The sequence below is a fragment of the Grammomys surdaster genome, unplaced genomic scaffold, assembly GCF_004785775.1.
Source record: "Grammomys surdaster isolate TR1022 unplaced genomic scaffold, NIH_TR_1.0 172, whole genome shotgun sequence".
Lineage (NCBI taxonomy): Eukaryota > Metazoa > Chordata > Mammalia > Rodentia > Muridae > Grammomys > Grammomys surdaster.
Window position 1 is genome coordinate 7,913,342 of NW_021604620.1, and position 10,249 is coordinate 7,923,590.

At 38.3% G+C, this 10,249-nt stretch overlaps 1 protein-coding gene across 1 annotated transcript in view; it reads left to right on the plus strand.

Moving 5' to 3' along the window:
• Stt3b (STT3 oligosaccharyltransferase complex catalytic subunit B) overlaps positions 1-10,249 on the plus strand; it is a 66,314-nt gene that overhangs the window by 29,962 nt on the left and 26,103 nt on the right. Inside the window, exon 3 of the mRNA XM_028767255.1 lies at positions 1,724-2,011. Within this exon, the coding sequence (XP_028623088.1) occupies positions 1,724-2,011 (288 nt within the window). The remainder of the gene's footprint in view (positions 1-1,723; positions 2,012-10,249) is intronic.

Here is a 10,249-nt window from a genome sequence, read left to right on the forward strand (position 1 = left end):
TCTGACTTTGCTGGGAACTAGGCTTTTTCTCTGGCCCCTGTGCCAAGTTAAAACCACTGAACCTCTGACTCCAAGGTGCATATTACTCCTGGTTTCTTGGTCTTTTTTGTTTTCTTTTTGTTGTGGATTGTAGTAATATGAATACCTACTTAATTTGAACTTTATTTTTTACATCAGAGATTATTCTTTTCCCCTAAGTTTGAATCTTAAGTTTATGTGTACATGCATTTGTGTTTGGGTACCATATGTATGCCTAGGGTCTGTTGAGGTCAGAAGAACCACAGGAACCACAGGAGCTGGAATTGTGGAGAGTTGTGAACTAACGTGTAGGTGCTGGGAACTGAGCCCAAATCCTCCCTGTGAGAGCAGCAAGTCCTCTTAACCATCTGAGCCGTCTCTGCAGCTCCAAGTTTGCATATATCTTTGCTGTTGGGAGACTTTGGTTTTAGTCCTTTCATCCAGTAATACTTTGTCCTTTGAAGGTTTTCCAACATTAATTCCATCTGCCATATAATGGATATGTTGGCTTATATTGAGAAGCATTTCAAGCTTCAGTCTTATTTTCTTTCTGTACTGCTGACAGACTCATACAGTAGTCCCTAGTATTGAATATGAAATGGAATTATTGAGAACTATAATGACTTACTATGGTGTTCTTCTCTCAACCTGGATCCTATTCTATGCATTCACTGGACGCTGAGAAATACATTCTTATTCTTTTGGAGCTTATATTCTTGTGAAGTTGAGCAGTTAAAAATAAGATTTATAAAGTGTGTTCAATGCTAGTAAGTGTAATAAATGTCAGGAAGAGAAAGCAAGGGAGTGCGTTAAGCTGTGGGCTGGGAGGGCATGAGGGAGGCACACAGATTGAAGTAGGGCAGCCCGAGAGTGGGTGTGTCACTTTGCCTTCATGCCTCTGGTCTCGGGAGCAAGAGCCTTTGGGGATGCGGTTGCAAATGCAGAGTTAAGCAGACATTTTGGTAGCAGAGGAATACTTTAGAATGAATATCCCTGGCACCATATCTTCTTGTGCTTGCTGCTCTTCTTTTGGAGTCAGGGTAGGTGTGCCAGGAAGTAATCTTCCCTCCCATCGTTAATACCTGGAAAATAGGACTTTAAGCCTCTTAGTCTTTTTTGTGGTTGTTGTTGTTGTTCCCAAATGACTAGTCCTTCTTAGCTAGAGGTGTTTACTTTCTGAATCTCAGATTGAAAAGTAGAGGAGACTAACTTATATTCATTTCTCTCTCTCTTTCTTTCTTTCTTTCTCTCTCTCTCTCTCTCTCTCTCTCTTTCTCCCTCTCTCTCTCTCTTTCTTTCTCTCTCTCTTTTGCTCTGTCTATCTATCTATCTATCTATCTATCTATCTATCTATCTATCTATCTATCTATCTATTAAGAACTGTTAAAAATGCCACTCCTGAAAAATAAATGAATAAGACAGCATTCTGAACTGAGAAAGATAATTAGTAGGATAAAGATTATTGCATATTCTTATTTTTAAATTACTCTTGTTTTATATTCTTTTCTTTTATTTAAGTGTATATTCTATATGAGTTTGTTCTTTGTATCTATTCCAAAAAGATTTTATTTTGTATCATGTAAAAGGGAAAGGTCTTTCTCTCAATCTTAATTACAAATGATGTACACTGAATGGAACAAGTACCTTTTTTTTCCTGGGTACTTTGTTTTCAATGTAACTGAATTCCCTTTTCTCCCCTCTCTAGGTTTACCCAGGGTTGATGATAACAGCCGGCCTTATTCATTGGATTTTAAATACATTGAACATAACAGTTCACATAAGAGATGTGTGTGTATTCCTTGCACCAACTTTTAGCGGCCTTACATCTATATCTACGTTTCTGCTAACTAGAGAACTTTGGAACCAAGGAGCAGGACTTTTAGCTGCCTGTTTCATTGCTATTGTACCAGGATACATATCTCGGTCAGTGGCAGGATCCTTTGATAATGAAGGCATTGCGATTTTTGCGCTTCAGTTCACTTACTACTTATGGGTAAGTACCACCTAATGTTAGCCGCTGTTAATGCTGATGACCTTCTGCCCAAAGTTTTTAGGTTGGACATGCGTCTTTTACCAATAAAGTTGCACACAAATCTGTTACTATTCATAATAAATTTAACAAAAGTTAACATTTAAAAGGATACCAGCCATATATATCGATGTCAAATAACTGGGTTAATATGTATATAATTTTAATTTTCACCATCTTATTGTATCTACTTTATAATCATAACTTTAAAAAAAAAAAGGCTACCAGGAGCAGCCTGTCAACTATGTATACCTTTTATGTGAATACTTTTTATACATTTAACTATACTTGAAATTCCTTTAAAAGCTACCTGGCTTGTGGGTGTTTTGCTTTGAGCTGGCCTGAAATTCCAGGAAGACTGCTGCAGAGTGATCTATAGAGAAGGCCTCTCTTGATCTCGAGTTTGAAAGAGAGAAAGCACCCACATGAGTGAGTTTGAGACATCATTAAGGACACTCAGAGTGCTGCCATAGTCATCAGAAAGTGTCTTTAAGGACTTCTTCATGGTCTACGTACAGTTAGGGGGAACAACCAAAATGCCACACTTGAATACAAAATTTTGTGAACACTGTTTAAAGCCTTTTACTCGTGTAAGTTTTAATACTAAAAATAATACATGTAAATGTGAATAGATCTTGTTAATATAATGCCAGTGGGGAAATTTGTACGCGAATGGTCATGATAAATTATGAATATGAAATTTAAATGATGCCAATTAGACAGTAGCAGAATTTCAACAATGAGGAGTGTGTGTCCACTCCCTAGGGTGTGTGGGTGACACTGAGGAAACAACAGTCAGTAAAGGAGAGTCAGCCTAGGTAGGTTCAGTTCTTTTTTCAATATAAATGATCTGAGGTAAACAATGGCAGTGATTTCAGTTTGGAAGTTTGAGTGGTTAACTGTTTCAGTCACCTACATACTGTTGTTACATCTCATGTTTGCTAATAAGAAAAAAATAACCTATTGTGGAAAATTTGTACAACAGAAAAACATGAAGGAATAAAGTCACTTAGAAATAACTCACTCGCCGAGTGGTGGTGGCGCACGCCTTTAATCCCAGCACTTGGGAGGCAGAGGCAGGAGGATTTCTGAGTTCGAGGCCAACCTGGTCTACCGAGTGAGTTCCAGGACAGCCAGGAGCCAGGGCTACACAAAGAAACCCTGTCTCGAAAAAACCAAAAAAAAAAAGAAAGAAAGAAAGAAAGGAAGGAAGGAAGGAAGGAAAGAAAGAAAAGAAAGAAAGAAAGAAAGAAAGAAAGAAAGAAAGAAAGAAAGAAAGAAAGAAAGAAAGAAAGAACGAACTCACTCACTCACAGTGGACATTTAAAAAAAATGATTCTCTGTAGTTTTCTAGTCCCCTATGTTGCTGTATTTTTTTTATAACAAGGTTTTGATATGTACATGAAACTGTATGAGACTGGCCCTCTTTTGCCTGTGCCTCTGGCTCCCAAGTGCTAGGATCATGGTTATGTGCTATTTCTGGCTTCTCTGTACTTTTTTATCCTTCATTTTCTTCTAACTAGTGGGTGTGAACTATTGAAGAAGTACTGTCCTAACTGAAATCTCAACTACCTTTTAATATTTAAAATTTTTTCCAAGATTGTAATAAAATTCATTTGTATTATTTTAAAGAGTACACTTAATCCTTACTGCATTCATGTTGTGCAGCTGGCATCACTATTACTTACTGAAATTTCTTCAGTCTGAAAATTGTTCTTGGACCTCACACTCCTTGTCAATACGTCCTCTTCTGTGCTGTGTGGAAACCATGTACCTGCATTGTAAAGTTTGATTTCTTATTGCTCTTGTATGATGCTGTCTGGAGGCTGATGTATGCTGGGGACACATGGAGAGGCCAAAGGACAAGTTTGTAAAATTGGTTCTCTCTTCCCACCTTTACAGGGGTCCTAATGATCAAACTCAGATCATTCAGCTTGCAAGGCAAGCATTTTTTAACACTGAGCTATCTCAGCCATTGGACTAGTTTTATCTTTTATTGACTTAACTAGTCTGGACACTTAAGTGAAATCTTACTACATAGGACACTTAGTGTCTTGTTTTTTGTGTTTAGCATCATTGTTGCACATATATCTACTTCATTTTTTTCCTCCAGATTTTTTTTTTAATTATGGTAAGATACACAGAATATAACATTTACCAAGTGTCACAGTTTAGAATGTTGTATATACTTGTAATGTTTGTGACCATCCATAAGAGCCACTCAGGTTCCATAGAATGCAGCCATTCTACTTTTTGTCTCATTGACTTTGGCTAGTTAAATAGGTATAAACCTGTAGTATACACTTATATAACAGTTAAAATTTTAGTCTTTTATGAACCACTATGCCACTTTCTATAACTGCCATTTCCAGTTTCAGTCAGTGATGAGCAGAGATATCTAATGGTTCCGTATGCTCACCAACACTTGTTCTTTCATGGCTGTTTCTTACTCTGTGCCCAGGCTCTCCTCAAATCCTCACTATTCCAGCTGCAGCCTCCCAGATAGCTGGGGTTCCATGCGTGTCCCTTTATGCCTGGCTTCGGTTTTCTGCTGCTTTAATGGTGCCGATGGATGGGTGTAAGGTAGTGGAGCTGGTTCTGGTTTGCATTTTCTCAGTGACAAGTGGGAAGTACTTTGTGTGTCTCATAGCTAATTGGATAATTTTTTGTAAAAATGCCTTTTCAAGTCCTTTTCTCATATTTGCTACTAATCCTTTATGAATTAACTATTTCTATGTGGCTCTCCCATTTTATGGACTGCCATACAGAAGTTAATGTTCATGAAGCTCTCAACTTTTGCCAACATTGTCTTTTGTTCCTGTTATCCAGGAAATCACTGTAAAACATCACTGTGAGCTCTGATTCTTTTAAGAATTTCGTAGTTGTTTTAGTTTAAGCTTTATATTGAGGTTGCTCCATTTGTTATTTTATAAATGATGCCTAAGCAAAGGTCCAAATGTATTAATTCACATGCTGATTTCCTTTTTTCACTGTCATTTACATTTCAAATGTCCTCCCCCTTCCCAGTTTCCCTTCTGCAAACTCCCATCCCATTCCCCTCCCCTGCCTCTGTGAGGCTGCCCATCCTGCCTCACCGCCCTAGCATCCCCCTATGCTGGGGTACTGATCCTCCACAGGACCAAGGGCCTCTCCTCCCCTTGATGCCAGGTAAAGTACACATGCAGCTGGAGCCATGGCTCCCTCCATGTATACTCTTTGGCTGGGCACATGCTGATTTCTATTTTCCCCCTTTGATCTTGGTACTTTATCAGAGTTATTACACATGCCAAGGTTACCTAGAGCTGTGTGTTTGTCTTTCTGCCAGCACCCCACTGTTTGGCCTACCAGAACTTTGTAGTACATTTTGAAATTGGGAAATATGGGTTCTCTAGCTTGGTTCTTACTCATAATCGTAATTGTTTTTGGTATTTGGGCCCCTTGATAAACAACCATCTTAACTTCTCACTGAATGATCTTAGCATTCTTATCAAAAGTAAATTCTCTGTGATGGCTTTACTTCTGAATTCAGCTGTCGTGCTTGCTGTGCTTCTGTTCATCACATGTATCTTTATTCCAGTACCACAGATTTGGTTACAATAGCTCCATAGTGAAATTAAGGGTATCTAGAAGCCAGGAGATCTTTCTGTGATCGTCGCTGCAGCCTGTGTCCTCCCAGCACTGCTGTTTTCCAAATGGTAGCCATTCTGACTGGGTGACATGGAATTGTATTGCAGTTATGATTTGCACATTGGCTAAACATACTGAACATTTTTCATGTTTTCATTGGCATTTGTACTTGTTTTGAGAACTGTCCATTTGCTCATTTGTTGATCAGCTTATTTTTCCTTTTGGCATTGGCTTTTTTGAACTCATATATCCTGATTATCAGACCCCTGCTAGATGAATTACTGGCGGAGGTTTTTCTCCCAATCTGAGGGATTTCTCTTCTGTTTCATAATTATTTCTTGTCCTGTACAGTGCTTTTTGTTAGGCTTCTGCAAAAGGAATTGTGATTATGAACCTTGGACTTTTTTTTCTTAAAGTTTTATATATTATGTATACAGTGTCCTGCCTGTATGTATGCCTACAGGCCAGAAGAGGGCACCGGATCTCATTATAGATGGTTATGAGCCACCATGTGGTTGCTGGGAACTGAACTCAGGACCTCTGGAAAGAGTAGTAGAAAGTGCTTTTAACCTCTGAGCTATCTCTCCAGCTCCCATGAACTTTGAATTTTAAATTATTATAATTAGGCTCAAATATACCTTTATTAACCAAAAATAGGAAATTACACAGTCAGCACATTTTGCGAACAAAAATAATTTTATATATTGTAAGTTCCTATGGTGTCCACGCTTTGGGATTTAGCAAACTGTTGGGAAGCGTTTTATGCAGATTGCTGGTTTAGAAGTGTCTTCCTGCAGAAAGTCGTAGAGATGCTGGAGGAGCTGCTCATGGGGGAAGAGGTCAGGTGAATATGGTATGTGAGGCACTGTATAGCCCAATTTGTTCAGCTTTTGGAGCATTCATTGTGCAGTGTGGAGCCAGGCATTGCCGTGGAAAGAATTGGCCCTTTCTTTTGTCCAGTGCCAGCCATAGGCGTTGGGCTTTCGTGGACTTATAATTTCCTGGGCAGTCTTCTCAGATGTCATAGTTTTGCCAGGGTTCAGAAGGCTGTGGTAGATTAAACCATCCCCAACCACACACAACTGGGACTTGTTTCTAGTGCAACTTTGTCTTTGAGGAGTGCTCTGGAGCCTCTGGTCCAGTGGCTGAGCTAAAGATGTGGCAGTCTGACTCAGTCTGACAAGGAATAGGTCTATTGTAAAAGAAGACGATAGTTTAAAGTGATGAATGTTTGGATTACAGGCTGTTTGTTTGTTTGTTTGTTTGTTTGTTTGTTTGTTTGAAATGCTGAGCAACTGTTGACTGATTGGTGTGGAATTCTCGGCAATGTTTCAGAGGACTGACTTGTATGACTGCTGTCATTCGGCCACCGTCAGCTCTGATGGTAGCCACTGTGCTCTTTTTACAGGCTCTAGTCTCCTTTGCAAAATGTCTTGCACTGCCATTGAATGTATGAGTATTTGGTGTAGTAAACTTATATGTGTTACTTTCCTCTTGTTTGCTAAAGATTTCCTAAGATCTTAAACATACCAAGGTCATTTTATCTGCCCTCTCCCCGGGTCAAAGGGGGTGTTTTGCCTTTTGCCCTCCAATGTGTATATCTACTCTTTTCCTTCCTGGTTTGTACTGACTAGAATCTAAGTACAATGTTGAATATCAGGAACAAGGACAATCAAAAGCAAGCTTCTGACTTAAGTGGAAGCACAGAGAAGTACCTGTGTGATGTGATCATAACTGAGGCTCACTGTGCTTTATTATAGTTTAAGAAATCTTTGCTTGATTTTCAGTATAGCACTTAGTGGTGGTTAGACTTTGTTTTCTGTCTCTTTTTAAGGTTTATCACATTGTCTTGACCTTTGTTATAGTAATGTTTTCTTATTCTCTACACCATTAATATTTTGGTTGAATTTTGCTGTGTCATGTATTATATTTGATAAGCTATCTACCTTTATACACTCTGTAGATCTTCCTGTTATGACAACCAAACGAGTCTCCGGACATTGCCAAATGTTCCTCAAGGTTCAGAATTACCCCAGCAAGGGATCATTGGGTTAGGTTTTTTCCCCTTTTTTCTTTTTTCTTTCTTTCTTTTTTTCTTTTCTTTTTTTAGATGTCAAAATAGTTTTGTTTCATGAGATAAATATTTGCTAAAAATGTATATGACCTTATGTATATTGCTGTGTTTATATTATGTACATTTTATTAGGAGTTTTATATCTACAGTGAGAAAGACTGGCTGGTAGTTTTCTTGGATTGTTTTTGTCTGATTTTGATATCAGGTTTGCAAAAGGCTTCGTAAATGATCTAGGGAGCGTTTGCTTCTTAGTGTTCTGAAAAAGTTTCCATGGAATTGCCATTGTCTCTTATGTAACATTGAATTTACCAGTGGACCTTGGAAGATTTTTTAATTGTTGAATCAGTTTAGTTTTTGTTGTTGTTGTTGTGTTTTTAAGATTTCTTTACTTTTATGCATACATGAGTACACATACTGTTATTGTCTTCAGACACACCAGAAGAGGGCATCAAATCTCATTACAGATGGTTGTGAGCCACCATGTGGTTGCTGGGAATTTAACTCAGGACCTCTGGAAGAGCAGTCAGTGCTCTTAACCACTGAGCCATCTCTGCAGTCTCAAGCTGGATCTGTTTTTTAATGTCATTGTACTGATCTGATTTTTCTTTTCTTGAGTAATTAGTAATGTGTGTCTGCTTTGAATCATTTCTGTTTCACCTCAATTGTCTGATTTGTTGACACAAGTTAATTCCTGTATCGTCTGTAATGATGTCTCATTTCTGCTTTTAATATTAGCAGTTGATTAGCCTGGCTAAGGTTTATCTAGCTTCTGGGCTAATTGCCTCCCCCAATTGTATTGATTGCTTGTCATCCAGAAAAAGATTATTGGACTCTGGATAAGCCTTAAATCCAAACAGTTCATCTCTAAAGACTAAAGTTATGCCTTGCTCATCTGTCCTAACCAAGCCTGCCTTTTGATCTGTGTTTGGTGAATTCACACTTACCACCACTTTTTCTGTGATTTGATTTGTATTTGTAATGTAGCATCTTTCTATCTACTAATATATATTTTTAAATTTTAGTTGTTCAATTTTTAAAAAATCTTTCTGGTGTATAGGTTCCTGTGCATCTTGAATACAATCTGCCTCAAGTTTTTATTAAGATAATTATAGTACATTTTAGCAGTGTGGCTCCATTGTTTTTCTCTTATTCCATTATCATCATATATGTATATGTGTCACTAGTCTAAAAATCCAGATAATAACTATATTGTATGTATGTATACACATATGCATATACACACATACATATTAACAGTTGATTGTTTTTGTTCTCTTGTGATTGATCTCAGGTAGCTCAGGCTGGCCTTAAATTTGCTGTATGGCTGAGGTTGGCCTTACACTGCCTCCCAAGTGCTGGAGTTACAGGCCTGTCTACCACACCGAACAGCCTGCCTTCATGTTTTAATGACAGTTTCTTAGGGCTGGTGCTTAGTTTTTTGATCAGTGGTTAGTTAATAAGCATTCCCTTATGGTTTTTGTCCTTTCTCTTCCTCTTCAGAATTTATTTATTTATTTATTTATTTATTTATTTATTTGTCTTTCTCTTTCAGTCCTTTGACCACTGTCTAATTTGATTTTATATATTATTCTTGTTGGTCTATTGGGGTTCGTGGCTCTGTAGATTGTTCACCATTAAAGTTGAAAAGTTGTGATTTAAAAATGGGTGCCCCACTCCATCTCTTCATAGTCTCTTTCTGGAAGTTTCTGTGTGTTCTTGGGAATGGATTTTTTTTATTGGTGAGTTTTCTTGTTAATTTAAGCTTGCACTCTCAAATATCTAGTTGCGTCTAGGTTTTTATTACATGAGTACAAAAATGTGCATATCTCACGTCGTTATTGAAGCTCCTATTGTAACAGCAAAGCCAAAGCTCTTCTTGGGTTTTTCAGACAGGGTTTCTCTCTGTAGCTCTGGCTGTCCCAGATTTTACTCTTTAGACCCGGCTGGTCTTGAACTCACAGAGATCTGCAGCCTCTGCCTCCCAAGTGCTGGGAGTAAAGGTAATTTATGATAGCTGACTGCAGTCTGTGTCCTCTAAATCCAGCACCTTGGTGCATTCTAGTCAAGTTTCTGCTGACTGCTCTCTTTCTCCCCAAACACGGCTCAGCCCTTCCTGTTCCTGTGCACATCCTACTCTTGGTGAAGTAGCATTATAGGTAATGCTAAAACTTTGGATTATGGTTCACTTTTCTGAGCTATGCTGGATTGTTAAACCTGAACTAAAGCTGGCAACTTCGTGGTGTTTTAGAGTGATATATCTACTGTTATTTTTATTTCTAATCTTTCTAATTCAATTTAGCTTCCTAAAGATCACTGCTGTCTGCATAAATATATGCCAGCCAAGGATTTGGGTAGAGTTTATGTTCAAGCATTAGCACACAGTTGATTGGTCTGGGGTGTGATGAGTACCTTCAAAGTTTCAACTGATTCTTCTGATAGTTTTCCCAAGCTGGAGTGTGTGTGTGTGTGTGTGTGTGTGTGTGTGTGTGTGTGTGTGTGTG